Source organism: Protopterus annectens, chromosome 12.part0, assembly GCF_019279795.1.
Source record: "Protopterus annectens isolate FY-2018-M chromosome 12.part0, PAN1.0, whole genome shotgun sequence".
NCBI lineage: Eukaryota > Metazoa > Chordata > Ceratodontiformes > Protopteridae > Protopterus > Protopterus annectens.
In genome coordinates, this window is record NC_056746.1 from 626,133,015 (window position 1) to 626,156,336 (window position 23,322).

A 23,322-nucleotide genomic window follows, 5' to 3' on the forward strand; every position below is an offset into this window, starting at 1 on the left:
AATAAGTAGTTGGGTAAAAAATAAGTAAAATGTACAGTACAGGAACACACTAGAAAGAGGTGTGTTAACATAAGATACTAGAGTGACAAAGAGAGATATTAAGATATAAGAGAGAGTCCAAATTAGTTGAAAGACAAGTTAAGCTTCTGGATTCCAGTATGCAGGTAGATTATGCAGACATTAAGATTTAGAAATTTAGTGAGAAGACAAGAGATGTTAGTCTGGGTTAAGACAGGTGCATAGCCAATGTGTTTTAAGGTAGGATTTAAGCCTGATTTTGAATTGTGTAAGTGATGGTAGTGAGGTTAGGTCACTGGGAAGAGAGTTCCAGGATTTACCAACGGTGTTAGAGAATAGAGAGTCCCCTGCCTTGTTGTTGGCTTTGTGTGTTAGTACTAGCATTTTAGTAGCTGAGCGCAGGGTATTAAGGTTACTGTAGGGGATGATAAGGTTGGTAAGAATTGGTGTGTTACTAGGCTGATACAGGATTTTATAGGCAAATATTAATTGATTAAGTAGAAGTAGGTTAGGTAACTCTAGCCAACCAAGATTTTTATAATTAATACAGTGGTGGGTCCTAAATGTAGAGCCAGTTGCAAATCTTGCAATATTGTTGTAGGAGACTACTAGTTTGTTCATATTGGTTTTTGAGAGGTTAGTATATATAGGGGAGGCATAGAGGAGGGTAGAGATTAAGTGGGTCTGGGCAATAGTAGATCTTGCTAGTGGGGTAAGAAAGGATTTGATTCTATATAGTGAGCCTAGTTTTTGTTAACTGTTTTATGGTATTGTTTATGTGGGCTTCAAAGTTAAGGTTATTGTCAATTAGTACCCCTAGGAGTTTTGTGTTAGAGTCAGGGATATGATAGTTCCGTTGTTAGAAGTGACAGTAAAGTTTAGAGGTGTGTGTCTATGGGTGGGAGTAAAAGTAGAAGTTTGTTTTTAGGATTTAGGATAAGACACTGATGTTGTAGCCAATCCTCAACTGTGTTAAACACTTTTTGGGTAAGAGATTGCAGGTCTGCTGGATTTGGGGCTGTGCAGATTAATGTGGAGTCATCAGCATATTGTATTAAGGAGGCCTGAGGAATAACAGTGTACAGGTCATTGATGAAGACAGAGAATAGAAGTGGTCCAAGTATAGAACCTTGGGGGACACCTAGTGAGATGGGGAGATAGGTTGTTCCCCCACATGACTGCTTGTTGCCTATTGCTTAAGTAGGATTCAAACCATTGTATAGAAAGAGTATCAAGGGACAGGTTTTTCAGTGTGTTAATGAGAAGTTTGTGGTTAACCATGTCGAAGGCTTTGGAGAGATCAATAAAGAGGGCTGAGGATAGAGTGTTGTTATTGCGATTTTTATTTATATAGTTGAAGAAGGATAAAAGGGCAGTAGTAGTACTGTGAAATGGCCTGAAACCGTGTTGGCAGCTAGCTAGCAAGTTGTTATCTATAAGGTGTTTTAACAGTTGCATATGAATGCATTTCTCCATGATTTTGGCCAAAGGAGAAAGTATGGCAATAGGTCTGTAATTGGATAGATCCCTAGAGTTTCCACCCTTATGAAGGGGGATAATATGTGCAATCTTCCATGTGATAGGAATTGCACCTTCAGAGATTGTTCTGTTAATCAGAATGGAAACTGGGTAGGCTACTGCATCTGCTGCTTTCTGTAGATATTGAGCAGGAAGGAGATCGGCAGCAATGGTGGTAGGTTTGAGTTTTTGCAGAAGGGTACGGATAAGGGATGTAGAGATGGGTTTGAGATGAAATGGGGGAGGTAAGGTAGTATTATGGGATGTTAGAGGTGAGCTGTTGGGAGATAGTTGGTTGGCAAGAGACTGAATGGTTTCAGTGAAGAAGGTGTTAAAGGTTCTTGCTACTTCCTTTGGATTGTCCTGGTCTGCACCTACAGGTGTGTGTGTGGGGGGGGGGGTGACAGTACGACCTGGGTGTAAGAGAGTATTTATACCTGCCCAAAATTTTTGGGGTTTACTTTGCTGGGTATTTTGGAGTTGTATGTAGTACTTTCTTTTATCTAACAGTATTGATTTCTTTGTGTCATTTCTTAACTGTCTGAACTTGATGTGATCTCATGGTTTTTGGTAGTACGCCATAAGATTTTATTTCTAAGTAGCATTTTTTGTTTTGTACAAGGTACAAGTTTACTAAGAAGCCTACGACTTGCAGCTGGTAACCCAAAAATCTGTTATAACACTAACTTCTTGAAGCTGGTAAATCAGTAACCTCTGTGGTGTCCCCCCCCCCCCCCCCCGAGTCAGTAATCAAAGAGCCTCAATCCTCACCACTGACAGTGGTGGGGAAAGTTCATCTGGAACAAAAATAGATGCACACAGTATTTTTAGATGCAGCTCTCTGCACCAAGCACAGTTTCCCTTTAGAGCACACAGGCAGCACACACAGTCTTGGTGCTGGGTTTTCCTCTCCAGGCCCCAAATAAGACTCCACCTTCCTCTCTGCTGAAACCAGTGTTCTGTGTCCCTGTTCCAAGTATCTGACACACACTCTTTAAGACTTGATTTTCACACACACACACACACACACACACACACACACACACACACACACACACACAGGAAAGGCTGGGACAGATTTACCAGCTATGCCCCCCTCTGTCCAGTTTATAAGATAGATTCACTGCCATCAGACAGCTACTTTGAGGCTCTTACCAGGGTACCCAATTACTCTTGGTAACATTAATATTATACAAATGGTAATGTTTGTAAAATTTTCAGGAGCATGAAACCCACAGTGTCACCAAATAAATGCAATTTTCTCAAAGGTAAAAATATTTTCTAAAAGACCAGCCACAACGAAAGGTACAGATATATTTAATAATAAATAATAAAATAGAAAACATGAAAATACTGAATATCTATTTACAATAAAAACCCATGTTTCAATTCATAGGAAATATAAAAAAATAACACAGATGGAAAGACTCATACAGATGCAGAAAACTATACTCCTAATCTCACTATTTTCCTAACTGATGAAGAATTACAATTCTCTGGCCACTTACTATAGCAAGGCAAGATGAAGTGGATGAGTGTTTTTTGTTGTCAGGTTCCCAAGAACAGAGTGCTGAGTGTCACTATCACATCTCTCACTAATATCTAAAATAATTTCAGTGCTGGCTATAGAATAACATTACATCTGGTCACCTGATTCTGTGATTCCCACACTACCCCCTGACTAGAAGCTGAACAAGAATCTAGCATAGCTGTGTCAAAATACACACCTAAAGCTTTGCTATGGAATCTGGAGACTGTAAAACAATTCCAATATTTTCATTCATGCTTCTTGTAGAGACTAACCAGACATTCTCTGGCACTCCAGGATTGCAATTAGTTCATCACTAATGGACAATAAGAGTAAGATCCCAGAACATATATTGCGTCTCTGGCTGCATTCAGGCTTGTGAGATAAATCTTTATGGCCTAAACCAAGTAATTTAATTTCAAGCTATTTTACTTAAGGTAAGCTGGGCTGAGCTTAACCCCTTCCAGCCAGACCTCTCAATCGTACCGAATTTCTCGGTAAATACCGAGTTTGAGGACAGAATATTGGGGTGCCACGAATTTACGAGTGGCTCCTTTAATTTCCGAATTTCGGCGGTCGCTGGGGTTTTTTTTTTTTAGAATTTGCTCCTGACGTCACTGTCAAAAGGCAGGCAGACAACCTGATTGTCAGAATGCACAGCCAATGAGGCTTTCATTCGTAGTGTGTTGTACTTCTTTTAATTTAACTTGCTCTGAAGGCGCCAATGCACCACGTGTTTTATTCAAGCACTAGTGAGTGCAGCAAAGCGACATTAGCTTTATCTTTTTCTTCCTTCTTCTTGTCCAGAGTCAGGGTAAAACAAGATCATAAGGCTTAACATATATTGCCTTTGCCTTATGTGTGTGCGAGAGCTATGAGAAACAAGCTGAAAAGGAAACGGCATGGCAGTCTGCGTGTAGACGTGTAGGTATTGCTTTTAAGCTTTTCATTCTGCAGAATGTGACTCAGAATGTATATTCCGTTATGCATTTGTGTTTTTTTTTCTGTTTTAAGTCCTGGCAAGCTGAAATAAGAAACAGGCTAATCATGCAGCATACAGTTTTTATGTGCGAGAATGGCAGAAGTGTTGTGTATTTTATTTTGAGTCAGTCCAGAGTAAAACAAGATGTAAGGCTTAATATTTTCTTTGCCTTATGTGTGTGCGAGAGCCAAGAGAAACAAGCTGAAAAGGAAACGGCATGGCATTCTGCGTGCAGACGTTATGTATTTCTGTTTTACTTCTGTTTGAAGTCCTGGTAAGCTGAAATGAGAAACAGGCAAAGGTGGCAGACAGTTGAAGTTCTTATGTACGAGAAAGAATGGCAATTTTATTTATTTATTTTTATTTATTGCAGTTGGTTTACCAGGATAGTCCATTGGGCCTCGAAGAACCTGTTTTCAATGGAGTCCTGGGGAGAAAAGCTCCAAAACAGAAATAAATCTACATTAACATTGACAATAGTTTCTAGGTACATCATAGTAAAAGAACATAAGCAAAATATAAATGTTCGTTAAAATTGATAGTAACAGCCTTGGTACATGCTATAGAAGCAACAAACACAAACATAAAAGCAGATTAATGAGCAAACATAGAAGATGAAAACAGTAGGTTATGGTAAGAAAGGGCATATAGTAGAGTTGGTTATATAGTAGAGTATGATTATGAGGGGTGGGTGCATGAGCACTCCCATAGAGATGCTAGGTGTGAGAAAAGAGATTTCTTGAAGGTAGAGTGGTTAGTGGTAATGCGGATGTTAGGTGGTAGAGAGTTCCAGAGGCGAGCGAGGCTGAAGGAAAGAAGGTTTTTGCCTGGGGGATGAGTGGGTTTGTGAACTTCTAGTAGATTTTGATTATTAGACCTTAGAACTCTGTTTGGTAGGTGCATTTTAAGGGCAGAAGAAAGGGAGGGACAGTTGGAGGGGTTTAGAATCAGTTTGTGGGCTAGAGTTAGTTGAGTGTAAGTGAGATAGTTGGGAAGTTCTAGCCATTTTAGTTTATGGAGGGAGATACAGTGGTGAGTGGAAGACCTATGAGAGGTGGCGAATTTAGCAATTTTGTTATAGCATGAGGAGAGCTGTTTTTTTAATGAGGACTGAAGATTTGTAAGTAGAGGGGCACCATAGAGGAGGGAGGGGATAAGAAAGGAAGTAGCTAGAGTGGTTTTAGTGGTGGATGTAAGATAAGCATTTTGCCTATACAGCATGCCAAGTTTTTGATGTGTTTTTTTGATGTTTTTTTGTAGGTGGGAATTAAATTTTAGTTTGTTGTCGATCTGGACCCCGAGTAGTTTGGTGTCTGACACTATTTCGAGAGGTAAGTTATTTTGACTGGTAACTAAGAATGAGTTAATGTTGGGGGGAGTGAGTTTAGAGGGAGTAAATAACATTAATTTGGTCTTAGTGGCATTGAGAGCTAGATGATTGTTTAGCATCCATTTCTCTGTCAAAGAGAAGGCATCTTGAGTAAGTTTTTGTAGTGTGGGGATAGAAGAGGCAGAGCAGATGATAGTAGAATCATCAGCATATTGGATGATGCTTGAGAGGGGGATAGATTTGTAGAAGTCATTAATAAAGATATTGAAGAGTAGAGGACCCAGTATGGAGCCTTGTGGAACTCCAGTAGGGGTAGTTAGGTAAGAGGAAGTTGCTTTTTTCCATTTAACAGCTTGATTTCTGTTTGATAGATAGCTAGAGAACCAGTTCAAAGAGGAGGTAGAGAGGTAGAGTTTGGAGAGTTTTGTTAGGAGCAGACTGTGAGAGATAGTGTCGAAGGCTTTTGAAAGATCGAGGAGTATGGTAGAAACAATTTGACCTGAGTCACGGGCTTTGTTGACGATTTCAAGAAAGGAGAGAAGGGCAGTCATGGTGCTGTGATTAGGTCTGAAACTGTGTTGTGTGGGGGTGATAAGTTTGTTGTCTAGGAGATGAGGAAGGAGTTGGAGTTGTACACATTTTTCGAGAATTTTTGAAATGGGGGACAGGATGGCTATGGGGCGGAAGTTATTAATGTTGTTATTGTTACCACCTTTGTGTAATGGTATGATAAATGCTTGTTTCCAAATTTGGGGAATTGTGCCTTCTTGTAGGGAGCGATTAATTACGATGCTAATGGGATAGGCAAGGCTTTCAGCAGCAATACTGAGAAAGTAAGATGGGATATTATCAGGAGCATTGGTACATGGTTTCAATTTCTGAAGGAATTTCTTAATGGTAGCAGTAGGAATGGGATTTAAAGTGAAGAGAGTGCAGTCAGGGAGTGTTGAGTTCTGGGGTGGTAAAGATGAGGGTGAAATTTGTGTAGGATAGGGGATAGTGGGATTAGTGGGTGGTGAGTAAGGAGTGGATGGAGAGATAATGGGGGTAGGTGAAGGGGTGTTAGGTGTTGGGGAGGAGATAGAGAAAGAGGAGGTAAGTTTAGAAATAGAGTCAATGAAGAAGGAATTGAATTGGGTGGCTAAGTCTATGTCTGAAGCATTTGGGTCTGGGGTGGGAGTATCTGGTTTGCTGGAGTGGAGGAGAGAGGAGATTCCTTTCCAGAATTTTTGAGGGTTGTTTTTGTTATGGTTTTGGAGTGTAGAGTAATAGTCTCGTCTATCACAGGAGATATGTTTCTTAACTTTATTGCGAAGCATTTTGTATTCGTTAAGGAGTGGGGTTGCCTTATGTTTTTGGAAGCGTGCCCAAGCTTTATCTCTTTGCCTCATGGTAGAAAGAGTAGTTTTAGATAGCCAAGGGGCTGATTTAGCTTTTATTCTCTTGGTCCGTAGTGGAGCTTGGGAGTCAAGTACTTTTAAGAATGTTGAGTTAAAGTATGAGACAGCATTGTCTAGAGGTAGTGTTTTTAGACAGGTCCAATTTACTGCTTTAAGTGAGTTAGAAAAGGTTATTGGGTTGAAGTTTTTTTGGTCACGGATAGTAATGATGTTGTGGGTTTGTTGAAGGATAGTGGGAGATCGGTGGGTAAAGGTGGGTAGGTGGTCACCTAGTGGGTCAGGAAGGATACCACTGTTGGTGAAATAGTGGGGATGAGAGACTAGAATCCAATCCAATATACTCCCATTTGAGGGGTTATTGGCTGGGTAGGTGGGCAAGTTGATTAGTTGTGAGAAATTGTAGAGGTTGATATTGTTGGTGTTTGCAGGAGCCTGGATAGAGGCCCAGTTAATGTTTACATCTCCAAGGATTATGGTTTCATTGCTAATGTTACTGGATAGCCAAGAGAGTATAAGTTCAAGTGTAGAGATGTTATCCCCTGGGGGGATATACAGGGAAGCTATACATATGTGTTTGTAATTATTGATTTGTAGAAGAGTGAGGAGTAGTTCAGCATTGTTAAAATGTGGGATAGGTTTGTTGTAGGGAGAAACTACTAGGGAGGAGGAATATATAAGTGCTACTCCTCCGCCCTTTCTGAGAGGTCTATCCTTTCTTATGATGGAGTAGTTAGGGGGAGATATTTCCGAGTCCTTAATATGAGCTTTTAGCCAAGTTTCAGAAATAGTCAAGATGTCAGGTTTATTATGTGTAAGCCAAGCATGAAGGTTTGGGACTTTGTTAACGATGCTTTGCGGGTTTAAGGAAGTGAATAATAAGGATTTAGTTGTGGTGGTTATAGTGGCAGGGCCTGGGTTGGGATGGATGTCACCTGATATGAGAGTACTAGTCAGGTGTGATATATAACAGTTTAAGTGAATAGATAACAGTGTGGTGAGATTGGGGTTAGTTGTGAGATAGTGGATTTTACTAGTGGTTATGGGAATGGAAATTGTGTGATGGGAGATAAGTTTGTAACGATAAAGAAGGAGGTTGTCTGAGGGGTATAAGTAGGGGGAAATAAGAGAGTATGATTGTAATGGGGGTGAGTTGTGGTGATTAGTTATGTGAAAGGATTGGAGGGTGAAGGAAGTAGTGGGCTGGGAGAGATGGTGGAGATAGGATAAGGAGAGGAGAAGTAGTAGTGGAAGGGAGATGTAGGAGTATTTAGGAGGCATGTTGTAGAAGAGTAACAGTAGACAGTAATGGAATGGTGTTGTACGGTAAATAGCAGGTAGTTATGTATAGAGGAAGTAAAAGTTATGTTAGAAGTGTAGGAGAGTAGTATTAGTTAAAGAGGGGTGTGGTCAGGAAGAGGGAAAGGAGTAGGATTGGTTAACAAGTTGAAAGTGGGGAGTAGAGTGTCAGTTGGTTTTGGCGGGAAAAAAGGAAGGTGTGGTAGGAGGTATGAATACTGATAGGAGTAGAATGGGAGTGGGAGTGTCTGTTAGAGGGATAAATGTAGACGTGCTGGGGGCGGGTGGGAATTGGGGGCAGGGTAGGGGAGCGGAGTGAGCCCGCAGGGCGAACGGAGCAGGTAGAGCCCAAAAGCAGAAGAGGAGCGAGAGACTATCAGAGGAACAGTATTATTAAGTGTAAGTAATACAAGGTAAGAGGAGAGGGTCTGGACAAGGTGTGAGCAGTGGGCTGAAGGTAATAGGTGAAGAGTGAGGGACAGAGATGTGGAAATTGTGAGACAAGGAGAGAGTTTTCAGGTTTACTTCTTGTCCTTAGCACAAGGAGAGTTGTACTTTAAAGTTCTAAGCTCAAAATCAGTGGAGAAGGGATGTACTCTAGTAGACAGTACAGGAATGCAATGTCTTACCAGGGAAAACTGGGCTGGTGGGGTAGAGGGAGAAGGGAGCAATGGAACAAAGAGCAATGTAGGTATGGAAGATAGTGGAGAGGAGTTGAGTGGGTAGGCTGTTGGCAATCCTGACAGGGAGTATACTGCTGCTGCCAGGAGAGCAAGAGTACAGTAGTTCTAGCTTAGCAGATGAACGTACTTTAAGTTCTTTTAGAGTCTCTTGGGTAAATATTTCTTCAATGAAGTGAGGCAGCAGAGAGAATTTCTTTGGCAATGGGAGTATAGTTCAAGTTAGGTCCGATATCCACCCAGGCAAGGACACAGGGGGAAAGACTCAGGGCAAGAAGCTGGAGGAAGAAAAAAGTGGACAGAGAAGCAAAAAGCAGTTAGTAACAGGTTAAAAAGCACTTTATCCACAACTATGGCATTAAAAGATAAGGAGACTACTTAGTGTAAGTATACATTCTGCATGAAAAGCAATACAAATATCCATTTATTTTAGGTCAGTGAGGATGACTGCAAATGGGGCTAGTCGAAAGCCGGGTCACAGGACGTCAGTACAGTCATTATGCTTGCTTGTCTGTTAGCTTATTTTAACTGTTCTTTAGATTTAATTTGATCTTTTGTTTAGACTTCAAGTTTCACCAAAGCAAAAAAGAAAAAATGCAATGCTTGTTACAGTAATGGGTGTGCGGGTGGCATGGAGTTTAAGAAAAGACATATACACTCTACTAATTCTGGTGGTGCAGCAGCCGAAAGTGTATTGCTTTTTTCTGGTTAAGCAGTTCTTATCTGCGAGAACGGCAGTCTGCTGGAGATAGAAGTGCATTGCTTTTCCGTTCTATTAAGCTTAATTTCTAATTGAGAAACTCCAGTCTGCAGAAGTGTATTGCTTTTCCTTTAAGCTGGAATAGGAAAAAGTTACAGCAGCCTGCAGGAGTGTATTGCTTTTCTAGTAAGCTTCTAATTAAGAAACTGCAGTCTGCAGAAGTGTATTGCTTTTTCTGTTAAAAAAAAAATCAGAAGCTTATGTGTGGTATTGCTTACTGCAGTGCAGAAGTCAATTGCCTTGTGTGGTATTGCTTACTGCAGAAGTCAATTGCTTTTTGCATTAGTGTATTGTTTTTTCTGTTAAGCTTCTAATTCTTTAGGTGTGGTATTGCTTACTGCAAAAGTCAATTGATTTGTGGTATTATTGCTTACTGCAGATGGCTTATACTTGTGGTCTGTTCCTCTTAAAATTTGTGGTTTGTGGCAAATGTGAGAACTGAATTCACTAAATAATGATAGCCATTTATGTTTTAGTCATCCTATCTTTCAGGAAGTGCATGGTAACACAACACTTTATTCTAGCAACTTTTCTAGGATTATACAAGCAATGTTTAAAATGTATCCCTAATTTTGGGTCTTTGCCCCCCCCCCCCAATAAATGTTGGCTTTTGGATGTCTTGTGCTGCATAGTTTTTCAGGGGGACACGTTTAGCGCTGCTTATATAAAGTCTGCTTGTGTTAGTAGCACAACAGGTAGAATACTTGCTTTTAATGCAGAAGGCTGTGGCTTCTACTCCCACAGTATGTAGCTAGATTGCTGATACAGCACTGTGTACATTTAAAGGGGTTGTAGATGCTGTAGTCCTAAGAATGTCCTTTTTGGTGGAGAATGGAGATACCTAGTAACTATGAACCTGTTATCAGTTTGCCATCCATTCCCTATTGCAATATTAATAGCTTATCATTTTTAATGCAACATAGGCAATTTATTCCTCAAGGGCAACAGGGACTTTATTTTTAGATGAAACAATGATATATAAAGTTGTTTGCTAATTGCTAGCAGCAAACTCTTCATTACTTACTGATCTCTCTAATGTGTAATTATTTAGATGACTTTTACTTCTGCAGATATTGTGCATATTTACTAATAATGGTGGATTGTGGGAGTTTGTAAGGCTTTTATGATGGAAATGTTCTGAAATGGGCAGTTTTGTCATTATTGGTTTACGCATTTCGTTCCACTGCTTACTGGAAAAATGTTCAAAACAAATTTAAAGCGTATTCTAACAAGTGTGCTGTATTATGCAAGGAGCAAGGAATATAATTTAATACAATCGTGAAGGTGCATCAAAGAACACATGTATGTTTTGCTTTCATGTGCAAGGAGTCTATAATTTGAAAACAGCCCAAAGATAATCTTTGTCTTCTACTGGCCAGATGCATTTTCATTTTCTTTGAATATGAGTTTCAGTGCTGTTTCAATGAATGAGTTTCAAGGGCAGAGAAGTTTTAATGCTACGTCCATTTTCATTTGTCATTGTGAGACTGTATTGATTTATTTAGCAGATGTCTGTTAGTGTTTGTGTTATAAAATGTAAATAAAAGTTTTAAATGAAATCAAATCATTGTAAAAGTAAAGCAGTATGCACATTCCAGTGTTTATGGTAAATGGGGCGAAATAGTCATGTAATGGGGCATTGGAATGGCTGCGGGGGGAGGGCTGTGTATGGGGGGAGCCCATTCAACCATGGTTTTGTGATGGGGGAAGTGTAGAAAACTCTGACAGCCCTGGGGCCTGGGCAGCACAAACTCTAGCTATGCCACTGATCAGTAGGCCATGGAGAATGACTTTTGGAGGTCCTAGCAAACTAAATATTCTTTTGCTAAGAATTAGAATGTTGCCTACCATACCATTAAATGCCCTACTTTTACCACAAAACCCAAGTGGGTCACCAAAAACAAAATCCTTACGTTCATCTTCTCCCTTTCCAGTGAAAATCATTGCTACACATTTAGAAAAAAAATGGTTACCATTTACTACAGGGTCTGGGCCCGGCTGGGGCCATATTTTGGTTCTGTTCTTCACTTTACGTTTAAACGGCAATATCCCACAATTCCACTGGAGTGGGCGGAGTTGCATAATTATGTATGCAAATTTTGTTAATCAGTGTACAGATTTGTACCTATTTTCATGGGCCTTTGTCCAGATTTTTGATATTTCCAGGTTGAGAGGTATGCTTCCAGCATCCTCTGTTAACATATATACATTTCCTCAGTTACAACAGTACAGTCTGATATAAATGCATATTTCTGTTTTGTCCAGCAGAACCCAGCATTGATACATTTTTAACATGAGCAACTTTAGAAATACATTTTTAACACAAGCATCTGCACAAATTAGTTTGATATACAAATGGCATGTAATTCTTTACAAAACTCCAGCTAGCTGTAAAGACATATGTTACACATGCACTGCCCTACTCTCTCTGGCAGAGCTGGCACTACCTCACATCATCACAACCACTACACAACAAGTATGAATAGTTTCCACTTACTTAATAAAAGCTTCCATAATGCATTTGCAGACCTCCACTCTGACACTTTCCTTCTGGAACATATCCAGGAAAGGCAAGAACTTTTCCTAGGGAAAATAAGTAAGGGTGCATATGAGTGCAACTGAGTAATTTTGTACATTTTTTCATGTTATTGGCATATCATCTCTTTCTATGATATAGAACATCACACACTATACTACTTGACAAATACGTCATCAATGATCCAGCTAAGTCTGCTTTGGCTACTACTACTACTGTGTTCTACGACAGCTGCTCTTCTGCATTCCTGAATGCATACACACAAATTACAAAATTGTGGAATCACAAAATTAATACACTCTGTACCACAAAAGAAAGAGGTACTAAGCAGACTTCAAACATTGGTCAAGTCATTAAAGAACTATCTAGACTGAAAAACACATTTTGCAACTATATGAACTTAATTTGAACTCAAAGGCTGAAAGCAATAATAAGCTATTCTTTAACCAAAGGGAGGAGTTTTTTTTTTGGAGGGGGGCAGGGACAGGAACAAGAAATGGTAGCACAGAGAGATAAAGCCTTGACTAGAGCCCTGGTTACCCAAGTTAAACTTGTAGCTCAGATGGTACAGGAAGGGAGAAGGGCATGCCCATCTTGATAGTGAGGGTTGGTGTTTCCCGCACAGCTTACAATGTAACTCTGAAGACGGGGCCTTGTTTGGAAAGTGGAAGCCCTCCATGCAGTGTGGAGCCAGTACTAGGATACCATGGGTATGCCCGCCCATGCTGACATGAATCCCTCCCAGTCTATGTGGGACTGTGGGCATGCACAGATAAGGAAGTACAGGCAGCCCTTACAGTGAAACAAATGGTCACATCACCAACACAGGTGGGATTAGGTCATAAAATTAAAACATCTCTCACTGCCAGAATGCTGGTGAGAGCACAAAGCACCCTTACATCTGCCTGGATGACAGCCCCCCCCCAAGACAGTGTAATGTCAGAACAAAGAAAGGGTTAATGGTAAGAAAATACATGGACAAAAATGATATAAAATGAACACAGAAAATGGTGAAAATAAATTCTACCTAGCATGCCAGTATATAAAGATATCTAGGTAAGGTGATATCAGCCGGGGGGGGGGGGGTATGGTGCCCATCTCTAAATGTTAGGACAAAATTCAGACTCAGGCAACTGCACAGGTCACTGCAGTTTATGACTGCCACTGTAACATAAGAAGGACAGCAGTATCAGTCAACGTACAAGGGAAGATACAGGGTGCCATAAGCATCATTAATAACTGGCTCCACTGGTGAAGGTTCAAATGACTGAGGCTTCTTCCATATTTTCCCCCTTTATATTCAACTTTCAGACATGATCACAATGAAGAGAAAGGTGCCTAAGATCAACCTACACTGGATGTCATGAGCTCAAGGTCTCACCCAAAAAGAAGGGTTATCCAAAGAGCAGCTACAGCGCAAAGACTTATTCTCTTTTTCTGTCCTATAACAAATGAAAATGAAATATAATCTTATAGCTCTAAAGATGACAGACAGAGGGAATCTTCACAGTCCATCTAAGTGCTGGGTATGATGTCATGCATTATGAATGTGATGGATTCTTAATGGCAGCTGCCTGACTTGGAACTGGTGTGTGCCTGCAATAGTTGGTACATGGAAGCACAGAGGTTTGTACAGGGCTTGCTGCAGATACTAAGTCATATTCCTTGGGGATGCAGTCCTGCAGTTGTGGCTCAGACTTGAACAAGGCTTGAGACATTTGCTCGATATCTAAATGTTGAGCCACAGGCCATGGTGAGTCATTCTAAAACAGGCCAAAAGACTCAAATGATGACCCTGAAAGAAAACCCAGGGGAAGTGAGGCCTTGGTCTGGACCAGTGACCAGGTGACTCAAGGACCACAACATGACACCAGATGCCCTCAAGCTCCAACTAATCAATGTGGGCTCACTGATCATATAAAAAACAGCCCCACCACCACCAAGTTTGAAGTCACATGTCTACCTCCTCTCTATCCCTCATAATGGAGAACTGGCATAAGTCATGGCCTTTCTTGTCAAAATTAGCATATGCAGAAGCCAGGGAACTATTTAATTGGTGGACTAATCCACAGCAGCTGTATGCTCAAGACTATCCTCAGAGCTTTAAATTTTTTTTTTTTTTTTTTGTGATTGTGTTTCAACTGTGACTGAGAGCTGTGTGTAAGAACTTTCCACTTATCAGTGTGGGACAAGTTTTCATAGGTTAAGTACTATGCTAGCTACCCTTGAGGGCCATTTTAAGACTAGCCAATTTCCCTTTTTGCGCTCGAACTGAACTTTCCCATTTAGTTAGAGATGGGCCTTATCCATCCTGTGGTTGATAGTTATATATTACCCCAAATAAGAATTACTCTGATCATACCACAGATAATTTGAGGGGACCAATTCCTGGGATAAAGCATTTAGGAGATACCTCTGTCCATTAGTAGTACAGCGGGCAGTCCTGGGGTAAATTTTCTGTTTCTCATCCATAAATCCAAGCTACATTTTAAATATGGACAGGGATGAACTTTGTTTTATGTGGATGGGTAGTCTGTTCCAGAGCAGTGGTACCTGTGAGATTTATCTATCCCTCCAAAGAGTTCTGTTGATGTTGCAGAAGAGGTTTATATCCCTAGACTGAGAACTTCTAATTCCATTTGACTTGCAGTATATCCATCACTATTGGGTCAGAGGATGCCTTATAAACCAGACACAGGTTACCTCTTAGCAGTCTGTATGATATTGAGTATAGTAACAGGGCTTTGAGTCACTCTATGTAGGACAAGTAGTTTAGGCCCTGTATTCTTCTAGTATGGTACCTCTGTGCGAGTTTCATTTCTTGCATGTCTGGACAGGGGTCCACTTTGTAATTTTGAAATACTTAAATCCCAAATTTCAGTATTTTGAAATCACAATCCCAAACGCTCATAAATGCGAAGCTTCACTATCCTGAGTCATAACCCCAAGAATGCAATACAAACATGCAGGACATCTCTAATAGGCTGTATGTCGTACCAAACTGCAATGGTGCCTCCCTGCTTTCCCTCACCCGGAAGTATAGGAGCCATGTATGAAACTATAGTTTCACAAAAAGGGAAGAAAGTCCTGATAATAGATGGATATGTGTACCATTTGGAGATGAAAGGACGTAACAAACACTACTGGTGTTGTAAGTGGAAGACAGCTATGAAATGCAAACATAGGTTAATAACAAGTCACGTACCTACTGGAGAAAAGGTGTGTAAGTCAGCAGCACATAACCATAGTGGTGACCCGACAGAGATGGAGAGGTATAGCATGTGTGCTGACTTGAAGCACAGGGCAGCTGTCTCCAGGGATTCCCATGCCTACTTGTAGAGGACACACTAGCATCCACATCTATAGATGTAGTCCCAGATCTACCGACCACATGAGCATTGTTACAGCAAGTGGGAAGGGTGTGCAGGAAAGGTACAAAAACAACAGCAAGGGCTAGCCTCAATTTATGTACACTAAACATCCAACGGGTAGTAGATGCTACTGGAGACAACATTGTGATAGTGTTCAGTACAGTCAATAACCTGTACGACCTCAGCCGTGACACCATTTGGTTGCTGCATAGCACCTTCTTTTACAAGAGTGTCATCTGTAGACAGCTCTACAGTATCCACGGGTTACTCTGCTGTGGTGGATATAGTACATCAGTCCCACTACTGTATTGTTTAATGGGTAGAAAGTTCCTTAAGGCATACCACGCAATGTGGGGCAATGTGGGACAGTGTATTTCATCTACTGGAAGACCAGGGCTTTGACACCTCACTGCGATATGTGCTGTGCGACTTTGAAGTTGTCGCAATTAAGAGCATTAGGGTCAATATCAATGCAGTGAAGTCAAAAGGGTGCTTGTTTCATTTTGGTAGGAATGCATGGCACAAGGTACAATTGGGATTAGCTCATTTATACAATACTAATATCTCTTTCCAAATAGCCATTAAGTGCCTCATAGCACTTGCATTTCTGCCAGAGGACGACATTGTACAGGCATATTTAGACTTGAAAGAGACATACCCTCCAGAGGGAAAAGAATTAATCAAGTATTTTGGTGATTGGTATGTCCTAGGATGGAAGAAGCAGTTTAGCACCAGAACTGCTGCAGTCTCTTGTTTTCCACTGTTATTTCCAGTAGGGTTCTGGTGCATGAATTGAACTCCCTATTCCTGCCCCGAATGCAAAATTCAGTTGAGGCTTGGCATCGACAACTGAAATGTTTATTGGGTGCCAAGGTAACTGACCTGTCAGTACTGATGAGAACATTAGCGAGGGAACAGGATAGGGTGGATGAGCTACGGAACCGCCTTGCTACTGGGTGTCCATCCACACTGAAAAGATGTAGGGTACTGAGAAGACATGCGCAATTTGAAAGTATACTGTCACATAGGGAGGAATATACAACCATGGAGTTTCTGAAGGCTATCGCTAGGGCTTTACAAACCTGAGTACCAGAATACTGTGTTTGTATGCTATTGGAATGGAACATTACACATTTGCCATTATGATACACTACTGAGTGACTCTTTTCATTACCTGGTGTTACGCAGAGGTGGAGGGATACAGAAAAAACAAAAAAAGATGCCGCAGTACGGATTTTCGGTATTGTGATACTTCGGGAATGTGATGTTCATAATTCTCTATTTTCACGTTTGTGAGCTTTCAGGATTGTGATTTTGGAATACTGAGATTCGGGATTTCAGTATTTCGAAATTATAAAGTGGACCCCTGGACAGATACCTGTCAAAGGGGGCATTATACTCAATGAGTGGTCTGATGAGGGCTTAGTAAAGGAGACAAAGACATTCCTAGATCTAGACACAATCTCTTTGTTTTGTAAATTTTGCAATATAGAAGGAATTTCTTTATAACAATTGATACGTGCTGGTCAAAAGTTAAAGTCACTGCCCGTGTAAGTTTCAACCATTAAAAAGTCTCATTCATATCCGAGATAACACAGGTCAACTTTGGATTATTAAGATAGTCAATGGAGTGGTCCCTGTTGTTCTGTGTTTGTATTTTCTATAATGGTAGTGGTGATTTTGGTTACCAAGATTTCAAACAAGGTCATACTCCTTGTGGCATTGCAGACCAGGAGCTTCTCCAGTTGCAATGTCTAGGATTTTAACACAAGCACTTCTGGCAGTGCTTAATATCATATTCCTTTCCAGTACAATATAAGAAAGTGTGCTGTGGTTGAAGACTAGTAATTTGCTAGCTTTTGGGTAACTTAGTTCTCTTAAATACAGACAATTAATATGGGAACTTCACCATCAGGATCAAGACCTGAGCTATGTAAATGGCCAAAATGAACTTTTAGGTTGAGAAGCTGGCTATACTTATGTAGTTATGGCATGACATCACAGCACATGCCAACAATCAAGAACATATCCAACATGAGGTCTTCACAGAAAAAAAAAACAAAGCATACAAAGTGATGGAGAAGATGAAGTCAACCAGAGGATTCATTAATGACAGTCCCTGATAACTTTTTCCAGTAACTACAGCAACTTTTAAACATTTCCTTAAGCTGCAAATTAGGGAGAGGAATAAGGACATTTTCTCTCAACAATCGCTATGTTACAACCAACAGAATGTATTGTGTGGAGAGGTATAACAAAGAAACAGCGTCAGACTTCATTTACTTGTCCTAAGCCAACCTAATCAATTTGCAAAATTTTGTGAACTATAAGCGTAAAGAAATGTACAAACTTACCACTGAAAAAAGAATGGAAAAATCATGGAAGTAATCTAGGATTTTCTGAATTATAGACCGAAGCTGAAAAATAAAAGACAAATAAGATAAGTAAGAAGTCAGAAGCACAACAAAACCATGCAGAAAGGGGATATGAAATATTAACAGTGACATACTGATCTAGACACATACTAACACTTCAGCAGTCCCTTGTTTTGTTAAATTTGTTACTTCTTACCACTCAACTTAACTGTCTCAACAAAAATACATTCTGCATGACACTGGAGCTGCCCCACCTAGCTGTTAAATAGAGAGGAATTTAAACAATGGGTAGTGGAAATTATTCGGGAGTTATTAGTGAAGATAGAAATTTCTTCTACAAAAAATTGCTTGAGAGTGGGATAAAATAAAAGTGGAGTTTAAAAACAGGATACAAATAAAAGAAAAAGAGGCATGGTTAAAAAGAAACAAGAATTATTTAGAAGCACTGACAGAGTTAAATTATTGCAGAATGGGGGAATCTCACAGAGCAAAAAGAAGCGCAGAGAGTGCTAAAGAGAAAATAAGGGACTACCTCAATAATTAAAGGTGTTAATGGCTAGGCCTCTTATGGTCCCTGTGATCACCTACCTAGAATTCCTCCTATGTCTAGTATTCAGAAGTGAAAAAATATTTTTACCCTTGACTACCCACTTCCATGCAATGTTTTGGCAAAAATATAATACTACATATCTTACCGTGTCTCGGTACATATGGGTATTGCCAAACCCACACACACACACGCGCACACACACACACACACACACACACACATATATATATATATATATATATACATATATATATATATATATATATATATATATATATATATATATAAGCACACACACACATAGATACACACACTCACACGTCTCCTTCAGGATTTATCAGGTACAAAATATCATCTGCAAATAAAGGCAACTTTTCTTGATTACCATACCAATTCTTTCCTTGAATTTCTGAGTCTGTTATTTTCTTTGCCAATGGGTCTAAATGTTATTAAGGTATTCTTGAAGAGAACATGGAATGATTGCGCCATTATATGAAGATTTAAGTCAAAGAAGTCTTCTGTTTACAATACCATATCAATGTTGTGAAGGTCATGAGTTTCGAAAGATTGCTGTTATGCAACTGTTTTTTTTAACCCCAGCGTACAAAAGCTTTTAACACAATGGTTCAGGAAACAAAGTAGAAAGGGCTGTTGCCAAGCAAAGGCAGCCTATAACAAGGAAAATAACCAGTAGTCCCGTAGAGGTCCTAGAAATATTTTGGAAATTTTATGAAAATATGTATAAAACAGGGAAATGAGGAAATAAAAAAAAAAAAGTAAAAATGTAAGTGTTTATGGAAGACTTAAATATGCCAAGGTTAGAGGTAGACGAGGCTCAATTACTAACAGTTAAGTTAGGAGGAGATGATATAAAAATGGTATTGTATATAACCAAGTCCCCAGGAACAGATGGTATTCCTGAGGAAGCTTGGAAGCTAGGAAGGAAGAAAGTGCTAAAGATCTGAACAGTATTTTAAAAGGAGAAGCACCAACATCCTGTATGTAAGTGGTGGCATCTGTAATACCTAACCATGGTAGAGAACCATCAGCTCCAGCTTCATATAAGCCCATTCTGGTTCTAAACCATGAAGTGTTTATGTATATAATGGCTAAAAGAATGGCAAATGCCTGATCGATATGGATCAATGTGGGTTTTGTGGAGGGGAAGCAAACAGTTGACAACATTTTTAGAACAATGATGATCCAGAGGGAAGCAGCATGTAAGAAAATATCGTTACTGCTGGTGGGTCTTGATGCACAGAAAGCCTTTGACAGAGTAAGTCGGGATTTTATGAGTAGGCAATGGAAGCAATTGCATTCTCCCATAAAATGATAAGGTTGATTAGGAGGATATACGAGGGACTGGAGGAAAAACTGAAGTTGGTGGGGGGGGGGGGTGTTTCCTCTCTGATAAGTTCTGTTTCAGTAGAGGGAACCAGGCATGGGTGTCCTCTTTCCCATTTATGTGTGTTATATTTAGAACCATTGGTAATAAAATAAGGGACTCAGAAATTCAAGTATATAATTGGTACTGCAATCAAGAAAAGTTGGCTTTATTTGCAGATGATACTATTCTCTACCTGATAAATCCCATTAAAGAACATCTCAGTGTTGTAGAACATTTTGAGACAGTTTCAAGTCTTTTCAGAATATAAAATTAATGAAGATAAAACAAGGCTATTGCTGTAAACTATGCATCCACATACAAATTGGTTCATCAATACCCATATTTATGCAAACATGATAAAATGAAGTACTTAGGAATATGGGTTACAAAGGATTCTGTTATGGCAACTAAGGATATGTGGGAAGAAACTAAACAAAAGATAATACAAACACTGAGGAAATGGAAAGTTCTTGTTTATGGACATGGATGGCACGATACAAGAAGTGAAAATGTTTTTACTTACTTTAATTTTATATACAGGTCAGGCATATTTTTATCAACCAGAGGAGAAATTGCAGATAGTAATTAATGAAAAGTTGAAGGATTTTACCTGGAAGAGGAAGAGGTTAAGACTCACGCAAGATACGTTGATCCTTCCAACAACACAAGGTGGATCGAGATTACCTGATTTGAAGGGATATTTAGAGCTACAAAATTAAGGCTCCTATACATAGCAGAAGCAGAAAGCTATAATTCAAAGTGGAAAGGGATGATGATGAAACAGAGACGAAGCTCAAGAAATAAGAAGAGAGTGGGATTTTGGATGCAGATCTTTAAGGAGAATAACAGTAGCCATCCAGAATAATAAACTGATAAAGTAGCAGAAAGCGTTCTCAGCACTAAGCCAACCTGGGAATGGAGTAAGAAGATTCTGCCGATAGGCATGACTGGAATTAGTGGTACAAGGAACAGGCAAGAGGGGACAGGAATTTACTGGAGAAAATTGGCAAATGAAACAAGGTATTGGGAGCAAATAATTAGAGAGGGAAAGGTAACAGAATATGAAGAGGCCAAGGATACATCTGGACCGCAGGCTATAGACTGCCTTCCCTTAGCAAGGACTGATGTCAAGAGTACAGGCAAATGGAAAGGGAATCCTAAATGAAAAGACCAGCACTGCTAAGAGTTTTTTTATTGAATCTAGAACAGAAGCTGCTGTTAAAAAAAATGAGATAATTGGTACAGCACATAAAATACTGCATGATAAATACAGGACTCAATTACAGGAGGTTAGAAAAGATTGGGAATAGACATTGATAAACAATTCCCAAACAATGGGAGGATATATGCATGGCTCCTAAATAAGCAATACAGTTTAATATTTACAATTTTTGCTTCCAAGTGTTTGCATTTGTATTTTTATACCCCAAGTAGACTCCAAAGAATTTTTCCTCAGGTAGACTCTACATGTTAGAGGTGTGACAGGGAAGAAAGAGGTAAATGGGAAAATAATTTTCAGAATGTAATGAGATGACAGGCTTTAAAAACTACCTACGGACTACTCTGTGAGAAATATTGAATGAGCAACTTGGTACAACTAAGGAAACTATTTTTTTAGCTAGGATACAGGATGTATGGTCCTGCTGGATTTGGGAGATGGGCACTATTAAGTAAATGTAACAATTAAAAAAACAATTACGAGAAACTGGAAATCAAAGTATATGGCAACCCTATAATTAGTGAATACAGTAACAGAGATAATAGAACTGTAAGTGGGATCTTTAGAAAAATGCAAGAGCAAATTATATAGAAAAATAGGAATTGTAGGAACAACACTAGCAGAATAATGTTTTGGAGGAGGAATGAGCTTTAAGAGAAGGTAGGAATTGAGTGAGCTATGTAATGCTAGATTGACAATGACTGTACAGAAGATTATATATGTGATGTATAATGCGTGTATGTCAGAATAAGTCAACATAGGTTGCGTTCATTTATATAAATGTATGATTGCATACAACCAACAACCATTAGTCAAGTGTTTCCATAACTTCAATAAAGATGCTTAAAAAGGTTATCATGTATGGTCCTGCTTGATTTGGGAGATGGGCACTATTAAGTACTTGTAAAAGGTGGCAAAAACTTTTAAGTGTATCCACTTAAAGGTGTTAATGGCTAGGCCTCTTATGGTCCCTGTGATCACCTACCTAGAATTCCTCCTATGTCTAGTATTCAGAAGTGAAAAAATATTTTTACCCTTGACTACCCACTTCCATGCAATGTTTTGGCAAAAATATAATACTACATCTTACCGTGTCTCGGTACATATGGGTATTGCCAAACCCATACACACACATACACACACACACACACACACACATACATAATATACATATATATATATATATATATATATATATATATACACACACACACATAGATACACACACTCACACGTCTCCTTCAGGATTTATCAGGTACAAAATATCATCTGCAAATAAAGTCAACTTTTCTTGATTACCATACCAATTATTTCCTTGAATTTCTGAGTCTGTTATTTTCTTTGCTAATGGGTCTAAATGTTATTAAGGTATTCTTGAAGAGAACATGGAATGACTGCGCCGTTATATGAAGATTTAAGTCAAAGAAGTCTTCTGTTTACAATACCATATCAATGTTGTGAAGGTCAAAGGGAAATGGGCTAATAAGAATCAGGAAAAATATAATGGCCAAGACGGGATCATTGGGGTACTCCGGAACTAGAAGAGGAAACAGAAGAAAGTGTGTTATCATACTTCCCTTGTAATGACCTGTTAACTTGAAATTTGTGCAAACTGTAGAGGAAGAAATCTATAAGAGATTGCTGTTTAGTTATGGTTATCAACAGAATTAAAAGTCTTTTTCTACACATGTAAAGGCCTGCATCTAGGTCACTGAAAGTAGTGTTATGTCATTAAGTATTGGTGATTATCACCCAGTTATTATCTGGTCACATGGCAAAGTCAAAACGCAACATAACTACAGAAAGACCAGACCATTAATATAAGGGAGTTCCAGTTTTTCTAATGTATATCAACTCTAAAAACAAATCCAATAACCCGTTCCGTACCACTCTGACCCACATTCTGCTGCAAAAGACACTAACAAACATTCTTCTACTTCTTTCAGCGTTTCCCGGTTAGGGGTCGCCACAGCGGATCACCTGTCCGCCCATGATTGGCAGTGGAGTTTTACAGTGTTAAGTTGCCAGCCCGGCGCCCAACCTTCCACAGAAGGCACACACACTCACACCTAGGGCCAATTTAGAGTGTCCAATCCACCTACAGCATGTCTTTGGGATGTGGGAGGAAACCGGAAAACCCGGAGGAAACCCACGTGACCACAGGGGAGGACATGCAGACTCTGCACAGAAGGCACCCCAGCCAAGGATCTAACTGGAGAACCTCTTGCCGTGAGGCAGCAACGCTAACCGCTGCACCACCGCGGCCACCCATTAAGGCACTAGTGTCTGACGCAGACAAATCAAAGGAACCAAAGATATCCAGATGAAAGCCAGTGCACCTAATAGCACTAACCCAAAACAGTAAGAACAAA

General features: G+C 39.7%; 1 protein-coding gene across 1 annotated transcript in view; it reads right to left on the reverse strand.

Annotated features, from left to right (window-relative positions):
- Positions 1-23,322, reverse strand: part of VPS35L (VPS35 endosomal protein sorting factor like) — a gene marked incomplete in the record, with an annotated part of 3,288,436 nt that overhangs the window by 1,706,962 nt on the left and 1,558,152 nt on the right. Inside the window, 2 exon segments of the mRNA XM_044089753.1 lie at positions 12,010-12,095; positions 17,774-17,836. Of these exon segments, the coding sequence (XP_043945688.1) occupies positions 12,010-12,095; positions 17,774-17,836 (149 nt within the window).